At 38.1% G+C, this 24,676-nt stretch overlaps 1 protein-coding gene across 6 annotated transcripts in view; it reads right to left on the bottom strand.

Moving 5' to 3' along the window:
- Positions 1 to 24,676, bottom strand: part of NLGN4X (neuroligin 4 X-linked) — a 228,047-nt gene that overhangs the window by 145,527 nt on the left and 57,844 nt on the right. For all 6 annotated transcript variants that reach the window (XM_042460328.1, XM_042460334.1, XM_042460330.1 and 3 more), the window contains exon 2: positions 20,334 to 21,193. In XM_042460328.1, coding sequence (XP_042316262.1) covers positions 20,334 to 20,805 — 472 coding nt within the window. In that variant the 5' untranslated portion in view covers positions 20,806 to 21,193. The remainder of the gene's footprint in view (positions 1 to 20,333; positions 21,194 to 24,676) is intronic.

Raw genomic sequence — 24,676 nt, 5'->3', positions numbered from 1 at the left:
GTGTCAAACGGGATTATTTCTGCAGTGCAGATGCAGCCTTGGAAGGCAATGGGCTGAGGACCACTGAACTAGGACAGAGAGTTTTGTACCAAGATGTTTTAGTAGGTAAACTAGCATAGAAAGGGCATGCTGAGGACAGAAATATGAAAAGGATTGGCCTAGATAAATATCTTGTGCTTTAAAAATGATCCATAGAAATGTAGGAAGGAAACAAAGGCATATGTATGAAAAAGGGGGAAGAGGGGGAAGTATTCATATACAGTTGTGAAAGGCAGCTAAAAGACTCTGAAAATATATCATCATAAAGATGTCTGGGAAAGAGTAAAAGAGAAATGCTAAGAATATGAATTCCTAAATACTACTTAATGCTCAGTAGTAAAGCAATACAAAAGAAACAGGTCATGCTGATCATTTAAAAAAGCTGGCAGGGAAAATAAGTCAGCAAAAAAAAAAGAAAAGAAAAAAAGAAAGAATAAGTGCCTAACTGCTGACAGTTCACCAAATTAAGGAGAATAAGAAAAGCTTACATCAACTAGAGCATCCTCAATAATAATAACAAAAAATACAAGAAGGCACATTTTAAAACAACTCCCCAAATAAAAAGGAACTGATTTCTTTGCTGTATTTTAAAAATGTTTTTTTTTAAAAAAATTACTCATGGAAAAGGAAAATGTACAAAACACAAGAAATTTTTTTTAAAAGAATAATTAAACTTCTCTGACAAGAGCAAAGACTCTCTACAGGTAATCAAGCAAGGCAATGATCTGCATGCTACAGTGATGCAGAGCAGGATGGGCAGAAAATAGACACAGCAGCAGATTGCTGGATGATTTGCTGTTTCAAATGACTGTTTCTGACTCCTCATTCTGTAACCATAGTAACAATAAAATGTTTCCCCTCTCATAAATTAGACAAAGTAATAGCTCAGATGTGAATTTGCATATGTATGTGCAGGATATCGCAGGGTATGACTCATGGATTCCAGTAAGTAATTGGCTCTGCCCTTGAGTCACTGTTTGCACCATCTGAAATCTCACTGGTAAAAGAGCTATCTTCATAGAAGATTTATTATCCTCCACTACACTTTAACTAAAGCTGCTATAACAGGCATCAATAATGCAGTATGCATTATTATTATTATTATTATTATTATTATTATTATTATTATTCAATTTAAATATTTAATATTATATATTTGGAATAAATAGGAAACCCATGAGCACAGCATAATAAAGAATTTTAACTTCAGCTTTTCAAAAAAACTGTTGTATTTCATCTCTGCATGTGCATGCATGCATGCACGCATGCACATGACTACTTTTTAAAGGAGCAGAAGACACAAGGTTCCTATTTATCAGATTCTAGCCCCGAGTCTTGGGGCCTGGACTGTATTCTTCAGCCTTCAGAACAAGAGAGGGGAATCTGAGGGTGAGAGCACGGCCTTGAAAAGCGTGTACAATGTCAGGATTGCACTCTTGCCATTGCCAGCAGTCTCATTTTGCAAAGCATCCAGCTGGCCAGCAGCATCTTCTTTGCCTGTGTCAGGCTCACTGCCACCTCCCCTTCAGAGGCATTCTTTCTTTGGCTGAAAGAGGGGTGTGAGGCAGAGGCTGCATGAAGCCCTCTGCCTCTCTTAGTGGCAGGTAGTACACACTCTTATGTATGAGAATGAAAGAAAGGCCAGCTATCATGTAGATGCTCTGGCCAACTGACAGCTGCATAAAGTAGAAAGGTGAAGCAACAAGTGGGCAGCCCTCTGTTCCTTTCATCCAGTGACAGGCAATGGAGAGGGGTCCATGGGGGGAGTTCCCTTTGTCCTATGTACTTTTCAGTTCACAAAATTTGGTCAGAACACCTTCACATCTTTTGTAATATATGTATTGAGAGAGAGAGAGAGAGATCCTAATCTCACTAATCTGTTTTTGATATTGGATGATTTACAAATAACATAATAATAATAATAATAATAATAATAATAATAATAATAATATATTTGTATCCCGCCCCTCTGAGAACAATAGGGCCGGCTAACAAAGTTAAAAATACAAAACATGTAAAATCCCTGGTACCCTCACCTCCTTAAAAACTGGTATTTCTGTGTATACTATAATGGTAAATAGAGAACATGAACCCACTCATACACTTTTAGATGAGCTGGTAGGGATGTCTTGGCATGAAGGTTTGTGATCCAAGATGAAGAAGCAGGTGGTAGCTCTGTTGGACCTCCTGCAGTTTGTTTGATTTTATCACTAAGCTTTATTGTTTTATACCCCATAATTTTACAATGTTATAGTCTTCTGCTAATAGTTTTAACTTTTTATTGTGTGTTTACCTCTCTTAATTATACAGAGCTATTCCTTAAAGGTTGACTACTTGGTTTTCACTAAGAGCAGTCAGGAATCCCTTCTTGTAAGGTAAGTTGTTGCTGTGTTATGCCTCTGCTCATCCTGTAACAGACCTCTCCTGCAAACAAAGGCTTCATCCACATTGTAGCAATCTGTTTTTTGCCCAGTCATTATCATGTCAAAAAGGAGGAAAAGGACTAACTGACCTATGAATGTGAACAGCCAACCCAGCCCTAAGCAAAGCAAACTGGATTGTATGGCAGTCCCCATCTCATTTGAAATTTCAAGGATGGACAGCTTTGCCCCTTTGTTACTGTTAGCTGCCCTCAAGTCGGTTCCAAATCATGGCAACCCTGTGGATGAGACATCTCCAAGAATTCCTAACCTCCATTGCCTTGCCTAGGTCCTGCAAGCTCCTGCCTATAACCCCAACTGATTGAGTCTATCCATCTGTTTGTGCTCTTCCTCTCTTTCTTCTACCGTCTACCCTTCCTAGCATTATTGTTTTTTCTAGTGATCCGTGACTTCTCATTATGTGGCCAAAGTATGATAGTCTCAACTTGTTCATCTTAGCTTCCAAGGAGAGCCGTGGTCTAATCTGTTCAAGAACCTATTTGTTTGTTTTCCTGGCTGTCCATGGTATCCTAAGTATTCTTCTCCAGCACCGCATTTCAAATTAGTTCATTTTCTTTCTGTCTGCTTCCTTCACTGTCCAGCTCTCACATCCATACATGGTCATTGGGAATACGATTCTGACTTTGGTGCTCAGTTGTATGTCTTTGCTCTTCAGTACTTTTTTCAGTTATTTCATAGTTACCCTTCCCATTCCTAGACTCCATTCTGGTCAATGTTTGATCTACATCTGGAAATTCTTTAACTATTGCAATTTCCTTGTTGTCTAGATTGAATTTGTGTATTTCTTCTGTGGTCATATTTTTGTTTTCTTTATGCTCAGCATCAGACTTGCCTTTGCACTTTCATCTTTGACCTTCCTTATTAACGGTTCCAATTCCTGAATGTCTTCCACTAATATTATAGTGTCATCTACATATCTTAGGTTGTTAATGTTGCTTCCACCTATCTTCATTCCTCCTTTTTTCTGATTCTAAGTCTGCTTTTCCTATGATGTCTTCAGTATATACAATACGTTAAACAAGTAAAGTGATAGGATACAGCCTTGCCTGACCCCTTTGCTTATTGAAAACCACTCTGTTTCTCTGAATTCTGTTCTGATGGTGGCCTCCTGTCCTTGGTACATATTTCTCATCAGAACTATCAGATGTAGTGTCATGCCCATGTCTTTGAGTGCATTCCATAGTTTTTCATGACATATACAATCAAATGCTTTGCTATAGTCTATGAAACACATGCTGAATTATTATTTTTTGGGCATTCTTTGGTGTGTTCCATTAGCCATTGCATGGTTGCAATGTATTCCCTAGTGCCCCTTCTGTTTCTGAATCCTGCTTGAACCTCTGGAATTTCTCTCTACATGTATGTTTGGAGTCTATGCTGCAGAATTTTGAGCATTATTTTGATTGCATGTGAGATTAGTTCTATGGTCCTATAGTTGCTGCAGTCTTTTGTATCTCCTTTTTCATGGATTGGTATGTGTGTGTGCGTGTATTGATCGAGCGTTTCCAGTCTATTGGCCACCACTCTCTTTTACATAGTTGTTGGCATATGTCAGTTAGCACTAAAGTTGCAACTGTCTGTAGGCACTTTAGCAGTTCAACTGGGATATTATCTGTTCCCAGTGATTTATTTTTTCCCATTTCATTACTGCAGATTCCACGTCACTTCTTAGAATTTGGGGTTCATCTTCATATGGCTCCTCATTCCAAATACCATTCATTCCCTTATCTCTTTTATAGCTCTTCTGTGTATTTTCTCCAGCATCTTTTTATTTCTTCTTGTTACTGTATAATGTTCTCTCTCTTTTTTTCTTCCCTCCCCCCCTTTTTTTTTTTGTGTGTGTCAAAGAACATCCCTGCCCTCAGTTTGAATTTGGCTTTAATTTCTCAGTTTTTTTTAATAGAGGTCTCTTGTTCTTCCCTTTTTGTTGGGATACAGTGGCTTAGTGGTTAAGACATCAATTCTGATGATGGTAAGATAGGAAGATTGGCAGTTCGAGGCCCAAGTGCTGAATGATGGAGTGAGCTCCCATCTCTAGTCCCAGCTTCTGCCAATCTAGCAGTTCAAAAGCATGCAAATACATGCATGTCTCAGTGGGAAGATAACAGTGTTTGGTGCAGTCATGCTGGCCACATAACCACCGGAACAGTCCTCAGACTATGCTGGCACCTCTTCTTACAGTCAGTTACGAGTAGACATTCATGCCAAGGGACTACTTAGGCAAGGGACTACTTAGGCAAGGGCAATTTAAGCTGGATTTATTTATTTTTAAATGATGTGGTCTCTGAGGATTTTATGGGTGAGTTTGTTTTCTCAAAATTATGTGGTTCTAGTGTAGTGACTACTCGTTGCTGTCTAGAAATGCCTTTAGTTTTGGATATCTACCAGAACAAATAGTAACAATCATCCTTTAGTTCTTACCATATTTAACCCAAGCAAAAAGACATGGTTAACTCAAAACCACATAACTAATTTTGTTGTTGAGGAGCCACAGAAGGTAAAATCAAAACAGTCAGCTGATCTAGGTAGTCTTTTTGAGCTGAGGCTGAATTCTGACCCAGAAATTTTCTTAAGATCTGTAATAGTATCTGAGCAATCTACCACAGCAACCATCGAGGCAGACAAAGACCTGATCCATCTTCTTCAATAAGGTGTATCACATGTAGCAAATCCTTGTTGCTCTAGTGTAACCCTACCAATCCCAAGGATATCATCTGATCTGACAAAGAGTACTGAATGAAGAAAAAAGCCTTAAGAAACTAATACACTGTATACAGAAAATTAGGTCAAGCCATTTGCTTTCTACTTATTTTCAATTTTAAAAATTAGTGTACAATCTTATTGGATCAGAAAAAGTGACAGTGTGAACTTAACTCATGGTCATTCTTGCTGAATGCCTCATTGAATAATGATGTAAAAAAAACATTTGGCAGCCTGTCTCAGGAGCTTTATGATCTCAATCTCAAGCCTGAAATTGCATTATTCCAGCTCAGGTTTAGGAGGATCATTTTAGATTCCTCCTTTATAGATATTGATGGTTTTGAATCAGTTCTTGATCATGCCCATGAAGCCATTTTTACAGCTATCCCTGGTTGGAACCTGGTATCTGTAAAAGAGGTTTCTGATGTAATTAGTCAGCTTTCTCAACTTTTTTTCTTTAAAAAATACTTCTCACATTTTTTTTAGTCCCATGGGGTTAGAGAATTAGAAGATCTCAGTCAGACGGTTCTAGTTCTACACTGAACATCACATAGCGACTTCTAATCTGTCTCAGGAAACTGAATAATAGAGTTCCTAACTCTTTGACATTTTTGGAATCTATATGGGAACCAGTAAGCTAAAGCAAATATGAGAATAAGGAGGTGATACGATAAGGGAGTTAGCAAGAGAGGGTTTTTTGGTGTGATGGGTGAAAAATTGGGTTTAAGAAAAAATTAATGCAGCGGTTTTCTTTCCAAAGCTCAAAACAGAGACAATAGAATGGAATATTTCACTTTCATTCTGGTAAAGTTTTAGTGTAGCAATGTAATTTATTCTTAATATCAATTTGAATGTAACTTATAAAAATGTGTCCCTTTCAATGGAAACACAATGACATGTTTGAGCTTATTATCAATTAAATTCAAGTGCTCAATCTTTCCATTAACTTCCTCACTTCTACAATAGACTGCAATAAACTGTTACCAATTTAGCAAGACAACATCCTCTAAGTGTGCAAGGTCGAGACTATGGTTGTATTAAGACTGGACTAACCTGCAAATATATCAAGATATCCGAACAGTTTTCCCCATACCTTCAAGAGGATTCTCATTGCTTTTCTATGGCCTGTTACAGACTGCCAAAATAAAGCTGCTTCGGGTCTCTTTGGAGGTATGCTGTTTAAATGACGCATGGGTCCTAAGAGTCTGGAGGTCACGCCAAAGCCACACTCCATTCCTAAGCACTGGAGTGCAACTTTGGTACAGCTTCCGGATTCTTAGGATGCATGCATCATTTAAATAGCATACCTCCAAAGAGACCCCAAGCAGCTTTATTTTGGCAGTCTGTAACAGGCCTATGTGACACAACCTATTTTTCTATCAATTTCTTTTTTCATATCTCCCATTTTTCTTCCAAAAAATAACTGATAATAACTATGACTGATGTAGCCAAGCTGAGATGAAAACTGATTAACTTTGTTTTAAGGGGAAGCAAACAACTCAGACCTGTTATAAAACTGAAAACAAGGAATGACTGTTTGCTTTTGCATAGAAAAAAAAAAGGAATCTATAAAATGATTTATATGAGTTCCAATGCTATATCATTAATTTCTTTGAGTGATGTTATTCATTTTTTCACTCAGGGAAGCTGCAAGAGATCTATATTAGAATGGAATGGCAAATGTGAATTTTACTTTCACAGAGTAGCTCACTTTCAAACCTCTCCTTCAAATCTAATTTCATGGTCTGTCTCCATAACAACACTGCGTATTTCTGCCAGCCAAGAATCATATGATGTAGTATAATGTATTTAATCTGATTTCGTGGACTCACATGCAAAGCAATTTACCTTTCGCATGATTTGGCAACACACCAGCTTAAAGATTTTGAAGTATAGGCCTTTCTGTGTTAATCATATTTTTAGTACTCCATTCAGGATCTTCTGACTGACAAACGGAGAGGTTTAGAACAACAAGTGTTATGATAGCTGTGAGACACAGTTATAAAAGATTTGAACTCACCTTTGAGGTAATTGGTAATTAAACAGTTGGAGTATGTTATAAAAGGAGTGGACAACTGAATGAAAAGAAGAAATCCACATCTACATCTTATACACAGAGCAGGATCCTTGTTGTAAATCCCAAAAACCAACAGAATGTTAACTTAAGACAAATCTTCAATATTCTTAGATATTAAGTTAACAGTGGAGTAGCTGGTATCCAAAACAGATTCATGGTGTTGTCTAATCAGAAGAACTAGCCAGGTAGAATTTTCATATGAGTGTTATGAGACAATTTTACTTACTGACAGAGATGAGAAAAATTCAAGCTAGATTCATGGGATATAAATGAATCCTATTGTATAAGCCTACATAGTAATGCTGGATTAAATTGCCTAGCTATTTAATAGTCAACATGTACTTGTTTCAGTCCTTCATATGCTCATAATGTGAAATTTGGATTCATATGTTACTCAGGTTCAGAAAGAATTGCCTATAAAGCTGATTGCTCTGTTTCAAAGGGATTCTGAAGATGAGTTTATCCAATTGATTTCAATTATGTATTTTAGTTGGTTACTTGAGTGGGCTTTCTCTATTTTAAGATGTACTTTATTTTGAGATAGGAACAAAATGGGTTGCTCCCTGCTTGGTTTATGTGTTTTTGTTTTTGACTCTTGTTTCTGTTTTTGGTTTGGCTTCTGTCCTAATACTGAGAAATGCCCACATTGTGTCACTAGGTGCCACTATAATGCCACACCTTAAGTATTAATACAGTCACCATGGAATAAAAATGTTAATGTGGCATCTAAACAACTTGCCTTCCACCTTTTTCTATGGTAGGGCACAACAAGCTTTTGCAGTTCTTAAGGAGGAAACAACAGATGGAGGCATACATATAAGTGGACCTCACCAGAAAGAGAACTCCCCAAACGTGGAGATGGATACAAGTCCTAATACAATTTCTGTACAAATTATTAATGATCCACATGAGGCATAGATAATAGAAAAATGTTATAGAGAATAAGGGCAACTAATAAATTAGTAGAGTAGGCATACACTACATGGAGATCCAATTACTTATATTACTTAAAGCATGCAGAAAATAGAATAGTAAGTTGTGACATTTCTATTTTGCGTTTGTTTGTGTGTGTACCTATTCATTTGTTAATCCATATTGACTATAAAGATTATTTTCATTTGTTTTGCTAATACTGGTTAATATTCTTTGTCTATGTTTTTGTGATGGTTTTTTTGTGGTTTGTACATAGACTACCACCACAGGTACCTGTACCTGATCAAGATTTGGGGGAAATAGTGGAATGGGTATAAAATTCTCTTCTTTATATGGACAAACAATGCTGACACATAACCACATAATTTAGACTATGCCTTAATTTCCTCTTTTTTAGGTTATATGTATAACCAATTATAACCATATAAAATAGTAAATACAACATCCAGTCATACTAAAATTACACAAAACTATACAGAATTATCTCAGGCTCTGGCAAAATGAACTTGTTACCTGGTTTCAATTAAATAGTAAAGTTTTGCAAAGGTTGCTCAGATTGTCAAATACTTTTAATATGCACATTGCTGATGATGCAGGGGCAAGTCATTGTATTCTTTTGGCCAAGACTGGTTTTGGAAAGTATTGGATAACTTGTACCTGACAGGCAGAAATAATAAAGCCGAATTCACTTGTGAGTGCTATTAGGAACCTTCTTTAGTAACCAGTGAGGGGGAGTAAACTGATGAAGGTTTAAAGGCAGAGGAATAACAATAAAGGAAGATTAAGATCAGGGTCATAGATGGGAAAGGTATTTTGTTTATTTTGAAACAAATCATAATAGTTGCAACATTATGTTGCTATAGAAATGGTTACTGTTATGATTACTTCTAGAAACAGTAGAATAAAACATATCTCTATTTAGTCTAAATGGCAGAATAGTTTTCTTAATATTTCACTAATGATTAATCCCACGTATCATATTACTAGGACAAAGGCCAGAATTCTGTTGGGATGTTACAAGGGTGTAAGCACCACAGTTATGGTGTTACACGGTGACTATCATCTTGATTCCTCTGATCCTTATTTACCAGGCAGAAGCCTCTGCAATCCCCAATGGGGGACCATCCCCTTTTTGATCAGGAAGCACCTGGGATTCCCATCCCCTCCCATACATGATCTCTTATGTAACAGACAGAAGCAGGATCTTTGTAGCAATTCCCCCTTGTGCAAGAGATTGCTCCCAGTAGGGATAGGACTGTCAGCCACCTGCTTTGTGAATGACAGAACAGATCTCTTTTGATCATAGTGGTGTCTTCCCAGTAAGTGGGGATGGGAAAACCTTCATGCTCACTATGTATTCCCTAAGTAAGGGGAACTGTAGAGATCATGTATAACAAACAGTCATGAATGCAAATAGGTCCTGCAGCACTTTTGAGACTAACTGGAAGAAAGTAGTTGGCAGCCTACTTCCTCAGATGGAAATGCATATTTAGAAGTAGACTTAAGTCTATGCTGCCAAGTTCTTTTTTCCAGTTATTCTCAAAGATGCTACAAGATCTCTCTACATACTGATTCTACAGACTAACATGGCTATATCTTTGAAAGCAGTCATGAATGCAAAACTCTGCCCAAACAGGATTCCAACCACTATGTTCACTATACAACTATACTTACTTACTAACTTTGGTTTTTACATTCTGCTTTTGTCTTAGAAATGGGTTGTGTGGTGGCTTGAAATACACACACACTCACACATATCTTCCACAAATAAATTACAGGTTTTAATATTAACACACTGATCCAATGTATTTATCCTGAGAAGTAAATTTCACTCAGCTCAGTGTAACTTTTCCTAGGATTTGTTTACATAAGGAAGCTGTAGGCTTAAGGAATTTGACCTGGTCATTTTCTGTGTTATTCCTATATCTGACCTAGGAATTGATTTCTTTCTTTAAAAAAATAAAGAAAAGGGAAGGAAGGAAGGAAGGAAGGAAGGAAGGAAGGAAGGAACATACTAGTGTATCTCTTAAAGTTATTGTGCCTAATCACCTATGAAAAATGTTTGTTTCTTCAGGTTTCCCATTAAAAGAAAAGACATTTGGCAGAACAGAGTAGGAATGCAATGAATGTATTTTTTTAAAATAAAATAGTTGAAAGACATGTTTTTCAACTTTTGAGAAACTCAAGAAGAACCCTGGATTCTGTTTTGCACAGAAACCAACATTTTCTGTGTGGGAATTAATATTTCTACCTACCTAAGAAAGGAGTGTGTGGATCTCAAGAGAGGCATCTCTTTTTGTCTTTCTAATGCAATTTATTATCCCCCCCCCCCCAGATTACTTTCATGGCAAGAAAGAGGAGGGGCTGGCCTGCATGGATGTCCCTCTAACAACACCTGAACTGAAAACAGCCACATCTTGACAAAATGCAGGCATGAGACTTCTTTCTTTCTTTCTTTCTTTTTTTGCATGATTTTTAACATCTTTGCCTCATGAAAGAGGTTAGCCTGAAGAAGAACACAGTTGAGCTTCAACACTTGCAACATGTATGCTCTGCATTTTGGTTGACCAATAAAGGTATCGCTGTTTTGTGGATTTTGAATGTTATTGTATTACGCTACATGACCAAGATGGCTATCCCTGGATGTGTTGTTCTTTTTTGTATGTTTGGTTTTTGTTGTTGTTGTTGTCGTTGTTGTTTTGAGGAAGGGAGTAGAGAAAAAAGGAATGTAGCAGCACCTTTAGGACTAACTGGTTTTTATTTTAGCATGAGTTTCGATGATATAAACTTCAGCTGCAGTACAGAGTAATATTAAAGCCTCAGGTTAAAAAGCATGTTTATACAGTTGTGGCAGTGGGATAGAATGTAATGGGACCCAGAAAGATGCAAATCATATATCTTGCCCTAAATTTTCAACAAGTGGGTGAAGAGATACAGGTCTTTCTGATTTTTACAGGGATTAGGTAGTGTGCATGTGTGAAAGCAATAAATCTGCTTACCAAAAGTCAGTTTCGCTGGGTACAAAACTGTCTCTGAGAAGATTCTTTTTGTTACATATGCAGTATGCAGTGGAGTATGTCATGAAGCCATTGTGTTTGTTCATGCCTCTGCTAATGCATCGGAATTTGTGGGGTCCAGTTACAATATCATGAGAGAGTAGCTTTTCTTTGCTGTATTTTTTATGGTATCCACCAGTTAATCTAATCTAGTCAAGATTACACTCAGTTCTAGTGTGGCAGCCCTAATCTGACATCAACCTATGATACCTCACCCCCTTTCACCCTTATCCTTCAATTAGTTATATGCTTGGAAAAAACAGAAGCCTCCTTGTCCCCTTTCTGTCATGTGCATGCCTGTACACATTTTGTCCTTTAGTTTTCACAATGCCATAAGAGGAGTAGGAGTATGTACTGCTAGTCTCTCTCCCACTAGATTTGAATTCTGCATATTTTCATTCTCAATGATTTTGTGAGACTTTTAAATTAGGTGTTGCTTGCTGCAAAACTAGACTCCTTGCTTTGCTCTCACGTTCAAGTCAGAGTGCTTTTGAATTAACTCTCACTGGGAGCCTTTTCTGAAAACCAAAACTGAGCCAAGATTATAAATGAATGCACTCCATTTTATTTTTAAAAATTAATCCTAGAGAGTTTAGTACCTAAAAGGAATAAATATCAAAAGCTCACCTAAAGCAGGGTTATTACTCACATCTCTAAATTCCTCATGGAGTTTTATCCCTAGTACTAAAGAATCAGGACTGAAGGGCCTTATTTTTAATTACGTCTTCCAGTCAAGCTCTGCAATGAATAGTATAGAGGGGCAGAATGAACTCATTCTTACAACATTGAAGATGGCTGTGCCACTATGTACAACACATCAGCAACCCACATCTTAGTTGTCCTCAGCTGTGTGAAAGATCTGTCTCCTGAAAGTGTCAACTAGAAAGCTGTCTTGTACTGACTGATGATTGGTCCACTGCACCCAATATTGTCAGCTCTGACAATGCTTATCCAGCAATTCAGACAGGGCAATTCCATAGCTTGTCCTGAAGATTCTTGGCGATCCCCTATCTTCTTTCTTTCTTCTTTATACCTTATTAAAATTAAGGTTCCTAACCACAGCCAATCCTTCCAAGCTTCCAACATTACAAGAGACTGGATAAGTAGGTACATGGAGGTATAGTGGTACACAGTCACAGATTTGGAGCCAGTCTTTAACCTCTTTGGCGGGTTACAAACCGCCACTTGACGTCCCATTTTAAAAAAGGGGCGTCTCTTCTAGACGCCCCTGGCTCTAGTACGGACTCTGTCCGTACAATATGGCGCTGGCCATTCCACACGGCCGGCACCATCTTTACGTATCGGACACTGTGCGTCCGAACGTGTCGCGGCGTCTGTGACCTTGCGAATGCACCCCTGGTGCCTCGCGACGTCACAGAGGCGCCGCAAGAAGCAGCTCCATTTTGGAGCTTCTTTTTCGGTCTGTGCGGGAGCTGCGCGGTGTGGGTGCTACGGCTCCTGTGCGGGCCAAGCAGCGGCGGCAGCAGACCGCCTCAAAGTGGCGGTTTATAACCCGCCACTGTTAACTATTTTGTTGTTCATATTTTTAATTTTTTAAAATTATCTGGTATTGTTATTTTATGAACTCTGCCTGAGATTGTTGGACATGTGCACAATATGAATATTTTAATAAATAAATGCAGTGTGCCCTTGCTTTACATGGAGATCCGTTCCGGACCCACCCCCCACATAAAGCAAATAGTGTGCATGCATACATTCCTAGAGTAGATCCACTGAGACTTACATTAATCATGATGAATGGTTCTATTGAAAATGTGACTAAGCCTGGTTCCATGATTTCATAAGTAATTAACAATCCTTCATTTTGTCATCAGTGACATGAAAATAAGGACAGGCATTCCACATTGGACTAATTTGGCTGTCCTATTGGCATTTTTGATTGCAGCAAACAAGTAATTGCATACATAGTTACAAAGTTCTCTGAAGATCTTCAGTATGTAAGACCTAGGCACTATTGGCTTATGTGCATGACCACATCTTCATTTTAGTCCTCCTCCTATTCAAAAAATGACTGAAGAGGACTAATAAATGTCTCAAAGGCCTCAAACATATGATCCAAAAGGGCTGCCATTGTGCCAATCTGGGGATGGGGCATGCACATGATGCACATCTCTGGATCACTTGGAAGCTATGCCAGCCACACCGGGCCATCATATGCAGCCGAAAACCAGATGCAAAAGGAGCAGTTTCTTACCTTTCCTTTTGTGGCCCATTTAAGACCACAACAGCGAACACCCTCAGGACCACAGCATCTGGTTGCCATAGTCCCATGGTGGTATACCGGGGCTATCAGGGTGGGAGCAGCCTCTGGCTGTCCTTTAGCCCCAACTGCCTGAGCCCATAGTCTTGATAAAGGCCCAAAACCTATTGCTGGCCCTAGGTAGAGTAAACTCATCAATTCTATGGGATTTAACCAGGGTGCTGACTCAGCAATCAACAATTGATTCAATGGGTGTACTCTAGCCAAGACTAACCTATAGAGTCCCAGCCCTTTTCTTTTTGTTGTCTGCCTGAAAGGAGAGATGGAACACAGAATCAGTTCTAGAGGACTCATTCTGTGGGATGGAATGTCTCCCAGAATAAATCCCATGAGCCAGATGAGACTAAAGTCTACACTACGCCCTTTAGGACACCAGACCCATTTTTTCTGTCTCTCTGCACACAGAGAAGCAAAACTCATGTCTTTCTCTGCAAAGAAAAAGGGACTTGGCTGGTGCTTTTGAGAAGCAGCTTTTTTAGGCAACAGCCAATACAGCATCATCTGTTGTTCATTGTCATGAGTAGGAAAGTGAATTATGTGCTGTGGAGAAGGAGCACAGATGACACTTGAAGACACTCCTCCAGGCACTGGTTAAGTCTGGCATAGGCCTTGCTTTGCAAACCCAATTAGAAAGACAGGAGTGGATTAAGGGACTTGACTAATATCTGAAATAAATATTTCTCCAGGGACTGTATTACTTCCATGATATTCTAGCTTGACTGTGAAGACACATGAAATAAAAAATAACATGGACTCACTTAGGAGCTGTCTTTGAGACCATATGCAAGCTCAGAGCTGGCTTTGCTGCTTCTTCCTTATGTGATAACAGGAAAAAGGAACAGATCCAACTGACCCATGAGTGTGTCCTACTCCTTCCATTTTGGGAAGGTGGGACTTGAAAGAACAAAGAAGCTCAGCTAAGCCCTTGAAGGCAAAATGGTAGTGAAATCTGCCCTGTAGATTCCCTATCTCTCAAATAATTAAAGGTAATGTGAAGTGTCTCTCAGATATGATGATGAACTTGGGGATATTCAATTAAATTTAACATTGTACCAGTGGGTTTCAGATTTTGGGCTGGTGAGAAAGGAGTCACATTTGTAACAATGTACATATTTATATAAACTTGATTTTGTCATTTCATATAAGGGAACCAATTTTACAGCACCGCTATATATAATGGAACGTGAGCATCAACGGATGTTGGTATCTACAGGGGGTCCTGAAACCAAATCTCAGCAGATACCAAGAGCCCACTATATATTAGAGCACCTAATGTTTCAAACTGTGTAAATAAAAGATGATGACAGTAATGATTATGATGAAGACATACAACAGCAACAGCAGTAATAACAACAAGGGAAACTTAATGAGCATGTGACTGTTGGTTGAATTTGTAGTACCTGTCCTTTGGAAACAATGCCAGTTTAAATTATGGTTTGATAAGAAGAAACAAAAGAAGAATCAGAATAAAAAATCCAGCTTCTTCATTCACTAGGAATTGAAACTAGCTGCTGTTCCCAAAGTTCTGGAATATGAATTGGAACCATGATCTGTTTAATATGAGACCAAAATCTCATTTCCAATCTCCTGTTCAGAAGTGTACAAAAGAAAGGAGTTGGGGTCATATAAACCTAAACCTTATAAAGGCTCATGCCTTTACAAGAAAAACATAGGGTTTGTTTACATCAAGTCCTGGTCCTTTTCAGCCCAACTCACCTGACAAGCTGTTTATAAGGATAAAATGGGGAAGAGGGGAGAAGAAGAATGCACAAGATAAAAACCAAAATAAATCAACCACTAGATGGCTGTTGTACTCCAGCTCCAAGACCACAATTTCCTTTTCCCCACCCCATCAATTTGAATACACTTCCAAATCCTCCTGGGTGAATTAATTATTCTGAGCTTTGCTAGTATTGTCACACTACAAACTATTAAACAAACCTGAAGCCATTGTTAAGTAATTCCTTTCAGGTCCTAGGCCAAGGCACAAGTGACTAAGCATTTTGTTCTAGAGGAAAGCATACAGAAACAGTAAATCCAGAGTCAGATGAGATGAAAATGATAAAGCAGATTACAATTGCACTGTGTGGGTGGGGGAGGCTACTGAGCTGTGATATATAGAGGGCATCATTCTATAAACAGAAGCTCACACAAGTCTCCAAAAGCAAGAGGGCTGTAATGGGGGGAAAGAAGAACTGTACACCATAGAGAAAAAGAAAAGCCTCTTATGGTCAATAATTCTGGCAGCAAAATCCAAAGTAAAAATGAAAAGATGCTAATGTCCTTCCATGCAGGATGACTGATCTTCAGCTCCATAAATGTTAGCACCTATCTGAGTGTGCTTAACTGCTTATTCCCAGATGAAAAGATGCAAATTTCTAAATGATTCAAGATGGCAAACATCAAAAGGTGCAAGTTCTTTACAAATGCAAATCTTGGGAACAAAATATTATAATTGTCTTCTTCAGAGTAGTGTCATCTTTGTTCCAGTGTCCTGATTCAAAAGACTAGCATCCAACAACACCATGATAGGCTTCCCTTGCTTTTTTCATTTAATAGTGAAATATCAAATAGCAGTATCTTTCCATTACGACAAATAAATGGAGGATGAGGAGAAATGTGTGATATCATTTAATAGAGAGGCAATCCTCATAGACCTTCTATATGCTGTCCAAAATTAGATGTGCTGCTTATAATTTCCTGGTTCTGATCTACTGGGGTGGTAAACTAGATAGAGGATCACTCCTTTTCTTTCTTTCTTGGGTAGTTCTCTCCTTTCTCATTTTGTATGACTAGCTACCCAAGCCAAGGTCTTGAACAAGAACTACAGTATTATGGTCCCTGCTGAGCTAATAAGCGAGTCATCTTAACTCTTTCATCTGATGGTATTGTCTCAACATGGTATTCTCTTCCTCAAGAGGCTACTCACACTGAATGTTGCAGTTGCAGCTTCTAAATGCATGAATGTACACATTTTGCCAGACAGTACTTAAAACATCAGATGTACTGTAGTTTAAGGAGGAGAAACTAACAAGGACATCACAAACTAAATCATGCTATGTAGAACCTACAAAGTCTAACCAAATTTAAGCATGTCTCAAGACATCAGTGTGTACATCACAGCTGAAAAGGTTATGTACAGATATGTTTTTACATGCCACATGAACCCCCTCAAAAAAACCCATCCCAACCTTTTATTGTTATTGTTAAATGCCCTCGTCAAGACTCTCTAACCTCCACTACTCTGCTTAGTTCCTGCAATTATAACCTGTGACTTCTCTAATAGAGTCCATCCATCATGCAGCCTTCTTCTTTGTCTGCTTCCCTCCACCTTTCCAAGGATCTTTCACTTTCATTCATTATATGAATGTCCTGTTTGTAAAACTGCTACCTGAACAAAGTAAATGTTCTTCATTATTACATAGTAAAAGCAGTAGATAAGATGCAATCATCCATCAGCCCCCTCTCTTAATACGCTTTTGCCTGCCCAAGATGCTCCAAACAACCAAGGCCCCTAATGTCCAGAATGCAGTTCCTACAGGAATGTTGAGATCAATGGCTTGGAAGGCCTCCATCATCTTATGGAGCCTTCTGTTGGTTGCCTGGGTTAAGTGTGACCTTTCCAAAATTCCAGAGTTCACTCATGAGAAATATAAGGCTGGAGAGGCAATTATTTCTGTTAGGTCATCTATAATTAAAAGTGCATTAAACAAGGTTTGGATAATTTTTGTTAGGCACAGGTGTTCAAGAAAGAAATATTTTAAAAAAGAAACAGCTGGCGTTGTACATGTTTTTAGTGTCCAAGCCCTTGTTACTTGAATTAATCTCTTGAATTAGTCTTTAGCTCTTTGGAACAAAAGTGAAGCAGACCATGCTAATTGCATTACAAAAGAGCTTAGCTTAGACATCTCAAGTTACTGAGAATTAAGTGAACAAATCTGTCATCAATCCACTGCAAGTAAATTAATGGCTGGGTAATGACTTTCAACCCAACCTTTTTTAAAAAAACTTTCCTTCTTTTGGCTTTTACTTGTTAACTACATACGTATAACCTATTTTCAACATAGTTATGATAATGCATTTGCCTGTGTCGTGCTGCAAAATGACACCAAAGATTTATGCTTCTCCAAGACCAAATGCATTCGAGATTCATAAGTAAACGGTATAGGACAGAAAACAGAACAAATGAGAATTACTCCAGAAGGACTACTGTATATACTCATGTATAAGTCTAGAGATTTTAGTCAAAAAATTGACCCAAAAATCCCAGGTCAACTTATCCGTGGGTCAAATGTAAATATTATACTTTAACTCTTATTAAAAAGGGAATGATGCCCTGGTATAAGGCAAGAGTGCAATCTGTCCTAGAAGCACTGACCTCCCTCTACTCTCTCTTCCATCCAGCCTTTAGTATGAATTAAAACAGTTATGCCTGACAGGTTCTTTGGCACTGATTTCCTTTGCTTCCTCATTTAGATCCTTTGTTACATGCCTCTAAGTTTTACCCTCCACATATCCAAGGGTCATATCAAAATCCATAATTTTGCCTCCAAAACCTGACCTCAACTTCTACATGAGGTCAACTTATAGTTGAGTATATACGGTACTTCCAATCAATACCTCTAGCCCCTCCATATGTTTATGGATTTCAACTCTAAGTTTCTCTCATCACTGGACATCTTGTCAGGATGTAATGCAAGTTGTTGTTGTTGTTGTTGTGTGCCTTTAAGTTATTTCTGAATTATGGTAACCCTAAGGCAAGCCTATATTTCTTGCCAATATTTATTCAGAGGGAGTTTGTCTTTGCCTTCACCTGAGGCTGACAGAGTGTGACTCACCCAAGGTCACCTAAAAGATTTCCATGACTCAGCAGGGATCTGACCCTGGTTTCCTGAGTCACAGTCTACCACTCAAACCGCTACACTATGTTGACTCTCATAATGCAAGTTGCAGATAAAAATATATTTATAAACGTAAGTTGTCCACCACCAGGTTCCCCCCACCTCACTGGATCCAGCTGTGTATGTACAATACCACAGGTATGTGCCATAAATATTTTCCTGATAATGCAAACTATGGAGCATAATGCAGGCCATATTTATTTGAGTTGTTACACATTGTATTTTTTATTTTAAGAAAAGAGTGAAAGAAAGGAAAGGGGACTGGACATGGAGATATCTACTGAGAAATTCTGCCTCTCCTCACAAAATTGACATGAGTCCTCCTCCTCCCTTTAGGCATGGAATATTTCACTGAATATGTACCTGTCCTGGAATGCTGTTTTTTCACTGCTCTTACTGCAACATGGCCAGGCCATGCACTTTTAACCAAGGGTCTCCTGTATGTCACTTTGCAGCTCTCAAAGGCCCTAGCACAAAGATTCCACCCCTCAGAACAATAGAAGTGAGCAAGGGAAGCTAGGGAACAGCAGGCCACTGATAGTGGCAAGACAAAGGACTTCAGCCTAGCAAACAGCTCAACTCAACTGTAGTGTGTCAAGAGAAGCAGCAGGAGGCAGCATGGCAGCATCAACGTTCCTTGGTTCCCAGCAAGGAGGAGTGGTCATGATTTGTGCTGCATGTTTTATTTTGTTATTATTGTTGGTGGTGATTATGTTGATCCAATGTCCAGTTAAATTTCCATTCCAAATTACTCAACCAACAATACTGATGGTAAAGATTTGACAGAATCTTGGGATCCTGTCAAGTCTTTATCTTTAGTATTCTTGCTGGATGAATAATTTCTCAATTATGCAACAAAGCAAGAGAATTAGTCTGGGCCATCAAATACTACATTTAGGTAACCATACATCTTTAGACAAAATGGGTATTTTATTAATCAGGGCTAAATGAAATAATCTGCTTTGGGTGGTTTACCATTATTTACCTTTGACATTGTTCTATGAAGTAGAAACAATGTGTTATTGATCTTCTGAACCATTTTCGTCATGTATGGAATTAATATTATAGGTAGGGAAGAACACTGTCAAGTATGAGGCAAATGTACTATATTGGATGTGGGGAGGAAATTATTTTATTATTATAAACATTCAAATAAAATAAAAATGTCACAAAAACAAATATTTTGCAATAGAATGAATATAATATGGCAAATATTAAAGAAGGACATTGCTTCTGGAAACAACTGATGGTGCTTCTTGGTTACTTTGCCATAGCTATTGATCATCTCATTTTTGATAGCCAGAAGAAACAGTGATATATGGACAGTGTTAAGGAAATGGTTCTGTTCCAAAAAACATGAGGTCTTATACTACAAATATATAATAAACAATTAAAAAGCAATAATTTAAAGTACTGCGAGCTCTAGCAAAATTAATTATCCCAGTCTAAGAAGCCCTCATATACTAAATAAAATTAACTATAGATATTTTTCCATATCTATTGGGAGAGACTATAGCATTCATTTAATTTGGAGGCATCTTAATATTTCACAATAAGATTCTTTATTTTTTATGAGGCTTGGAGACCTTTTTGAAAAATAAATTCATAATTTGTTGACTTTTCCACTATGAACAACTGTGGCGGTGGTATTTATATGGATATGGCTACCATCTGAAAATAGAAATGTGTTTGATATCAAAGGTATATATCATGTAATTGTTCTACAATCATATAAAATACAAGTATTAAATTATTTTATCACATTTTGACCTGACAAGGGGCAGGGAGAAATGAACCAGCTCTCAGTATGAGGACAGGTAAATGTAGGATTTTATACAATAGAACCTCACTAATTTGTAGCAGTAAACATAGCTGGCCAGCTTACAACTGAATTAATATACTTACCATCTTCAGTGGGCACATAGATGTTCAGATATAGGCAATCTTCATTTTGATCTTGCACATACGTCATCACAGTATCCAAGTTAGCAGTAAACCAAACAGGCAGCATGTCATTAAGCAGCGATCTCTCATCCAGGTACTGGGGGCAGACAGCAGCAAACTGTGTGGCATTCCGTATACCGGTCCAAGAGGATGGAGGCTCTGGAGGCTGGAAACGTCTCTCCCCAGTTGGAGGAGAGGCATAAGGAACTCCCAAGTATTGTTCCACAGGACCAAGGATTTCATTGGGCAAGGGTGTTCTTACACCACGGATTTTGCCATAATTCGTGGTTACAACAGGATATTGTGCTTGTCCATCAATAAGTGTAAACCGTATTGCCAGAGCAGTGATCCAGAAGAGGAAATTAGAATTCAACATGACACAAACAGGAGTAAAGATCAAAGGCAGCCATAAGAGTCCCATTGGCCTTGACATGGTTTACATCAACATTAGCAGGCTTCTATCATCCACGGCCAGACCGAAAAATCAAATGAGTCAGGAAATGACCAAAAAATATATGTGTATAGTGTATGGGTTGGGAGAAGGGGAACGGAGAATTCAAGGAAAATTGAATACGGGGCAACAGGTAACTTTAGTGTAGTAGGAAGAAAGAATGTTGTATGTATCTCAAAAGACTGACCATCCACCAATTCCAAAGATGCAACCAGCGAGGAAGTCTTTCTGCCTAAAGCCCATCCCTTGGTTCTGCTTCTGTCTTAATGCTGACGTCACTACCCAAGGAGAAGTGGCAGGATGCTAAGCATCTACTCTGTTGCACTGGCACAATGATTCCTTCCTGTTAGCTCCAGCATCATGAATAAACCTGTGCAAAAGGAAAGGAAGAAAGATCAAAAATCAGCATACATTTGCTACTGGCAATATTTAAAACAGCATTTCCAATGTCTTTCCCAATATTGCTGTTTCTTCCATGCATTCCTCTGAGATAAGAATCATAAAAATAGACCATGCAGATAATTTAGGGCCATAGGAATCTGCAATGCCAATCAGTCCAGTGGGCCACATTTCCTAGTGAGACATCATGCTTCAGGAAGAGAGCATTAAATGGAAGCTGTTGTCTCCCTCAGGCAGTAGTGACATTGCACATTTCCTTTCTCATCAGCTATACAACTATTGAACTACTGAACTATCTGCCATCTGTGTATGTGTAAAATAAAATTCAAAAAATCAAATAACTTGAAGAAACATTATAAAGAAATTGGGCAGAAGGACCTAGCTTTTACCGTGTGTATTTTAACTATTTATTTACCTCTTTGCCCCAACACAGTTCAGGGTGGTGTTTTCCTCATCTTAAAGCCTCAAGAGTTAGGTTAGACCTACATGTGATTAGTCCAAGGTCAGTCAAGAAGTTCATGCCTGAGGAAAATTTGAAACCGCTTGACCTAGTATAGCATTTGAAGTCCATTTATTCTGATGTCCATTTCAACATACCCTGTTCTCTTTTACATTGTTTATGCACATAATATCAAATTACACCTCTCTCTCGCACTCACTCACTCACACACACACACACACACACACACACTCACACGCAGAGCATGGTGTCATATCATTGGCTAAACTATCATTGGCTAAAGATACCTTTGGCTAATAGCACTATTGAAACAAGTTTTCCTCTGTGTAGTATCTATTATCAACATTTGCATGTACTTTACACACATGAAAGAGAAGTTCAAGGGGGCTTCTAATGTCACGTTGGGAAATGATCTACACCTTTTCTGACCCACAGAGGGTCAAGCTGAAGAAAAAATATCTTTCAGAAACAGTTTTTTAAATGACTTTTGGTGGTTTGATTTAACTCCAGCAAAAAGTGTTGTTATATTTCTTAATTCTTCTCCTTTCTCTGGCATTTTGGACAGAAATAAAGGAAATGGACTTATACTGGCCGTCAATTCATTCAGATCATCAATTTGAGGACTTTCAGATGCCCTGAATCCTCATTTCCATCACTTTATTTACGGTGTCATCCTGTTATGCCAAACCATCCCAACAGCCATGCTTTGTGGTGATGATGGGGACTGTGGATGCCAAGTACACGTTAGACAAGGCTGTCCAGCAGTAGCATGCCCTTCAACTATCCTGATTTGCCAAAGACAGACCTGATTCATCCTCTGTTGGCACACATTTTCAGCACTTTAAAATGCCCCAGTTTCTGTCACCTCTTCCCACTATCCTTCTTTGTTCCCAGCTTACTTAAATTACTGAAAATGAGTTCAAAGTACAAAATTAAGTTTGCAATCAATTAATTCAGTAAGAAGGCTGATGAGAGAAGGGACAGAAATTTGCCCTTCACAGCTTGTGAGTTCCTCCTCTTCGGACCATACATTGGTTGGCCACACATGTCCTAGTTTTCATCTGTGAAAGTTGGAGTGTATGCAGCATCTGTCTGGTATGCCAGCAAACATTATTTCCCAGACCTATCTAAAGGTGCCAAAGCCTGGACTCAGGCATTTTTTGCACATGAAAACAGATTGCCTAACACTGAACTACAACTCTTTCTTTACCATTTCTGCAGCTATCAGTTATTTCTGAGCACATTGTATGTGTTTTTGGAATGGAAAGGCTAGAATCTAAATAATAAATAAATAAAATAATAATGTGGTCTATTTTTGTCCTGCAGGCAAGGGACATGTTGTCATAGCTACATTATTCTGGCAACAATAGCAGCAACACAGAAGCCTCCATTCAAGTTCTTGGTTAAGAAGCAATTTTCCACATCAGTTCCCAAATATTCAAGAAAATGGAATTATGTTTGCCATGGTTCTCTGAAGAAAGGAATACTCAATGCTGTCAGTCTAGATATCCCTTGTTTGCCCTGAGGATGTGTCCTACTTTTAATATGGGAATTTGTTTACCCCCCCCCCCGGTTATGTCACAGAAGCAACAAGTACTTTTTTCACAGAACTGAAATTGTTAGCATTAAATCAATGTAAAGAAATTTGTCCCATGATTTTTGTATACATTGCAACATAAAATGCACAGCGATGCAATATGGGAATGTTTTCACTCAAAGTAAAAGAAACAAGAGCGTTTTTCTAAGCCTAAAAATCTGGTCTGTGTTCTGTGCCCTGTGTCCATTTCCAAGCCTCACTTTTTAAATAAATAAACACAAACGTATGAATCACATTCTTGCACAAATATTTCTAATTACTAGGAATTTGAGGTCTATATATATTAATCCTAGATCCACTGAAATGAATAGGACTTAGTTTAATTATAGCTATCTTGTTCCATTCATTTGGATGGATTTTTTAACATTGCTTTTAGCATACAGCACTGATTCAATGGATTATGGGGGCATTTTTACCTCCTTCAAAGCAACCTTATTTCAAATGTTGACATGTCTGTGCTATATTCTCACTTATTCAAGCTATATTCAAGGGAAGGGAGGCAAAGCTCACAATTTTGTTTGAAAATTCCCCTTTTTAGGGTACATTAGACAAATAAGGCACATTCATTTTTTGTTCTAGTGTATCACCATCATAATAGTTCCTGGCTGCTTGTGTATGTATGCTTATTTTTTAAAAAAATGAAAACAAAACAAAAAAAAAAAAACACCAAAGTATTAGCATTAAATCCTGTTCACTCCATGCTTAAAAATATATGTGCTTCTCTCACACAGCCCTTATTGTACTGCCAATCTTTAATTCCAGTAGCAAGTTAATGCTATACTTATTATAAAATAGGTAGCTTTTTGCTGCACACTAGCATTTGCCTCCATCCAAAACTCTCCAGAATTCGGATGCATGTACAAAACCTTGTGTCAATACAGGGCTGACCTGTTCCTTCTCAAAATGGCAATTTTCTAAAATTAAACCTAAGTCCTAGGGTTCCGAGCAGATACACTGTGATTACTTAGAGAGGTCCACAACTAAGAAGCAAAATAGGATCATTTTGTGAATCAGTCATAGGCCCCTTTGATGACACGTCCTTCCTATTTAAAGTAACAGAATTGATTGGTAATTGCTATTCATTTCCTGTATCTCCATATCTTTTTCTCTAATCAATCAATATGGCCCAGTCTGAGGTTCAGTAATTAAATGGACTGATAGATTTCCCAGTAAGTCTGCTTCTTGGTTTCTATTCAAATAGCAAAAAATGAAGAAGATTAAGGCACTGTCATTTCAGCAGCAGAATATTCAATCCTTTATCCTTTTCAATCTAGACTGGATGAAAGACTAAAAATGATCAATTACAGAATAAAATCCAGTATTGCAAAAAACAGTGCCAGAATAAGAATAAGAATAATAGATCATTTCACATAATATATTTCAATACAAAATAGAAA

Source organism: Sceloporus undulatus, chromosome 3, assembly GCF_019175285.1.
Source record: "Sceloporus undulatus isolate JIND9_A2432 ecotype Alabama chromosome 3, SceUnd_v1.1, whole genome shotgun sequence".
Taxonomy (NCBI): domain Eukaryota; kingdom Metazoa; phylum Chordata; class Lepidosauria; order Squamata; family Phrynosomatidae; genus Sceloporus; species Sceloporus undulatus.
This window is presented reverse-complemented; position numbering and strand designations above follow the sequence as displayed.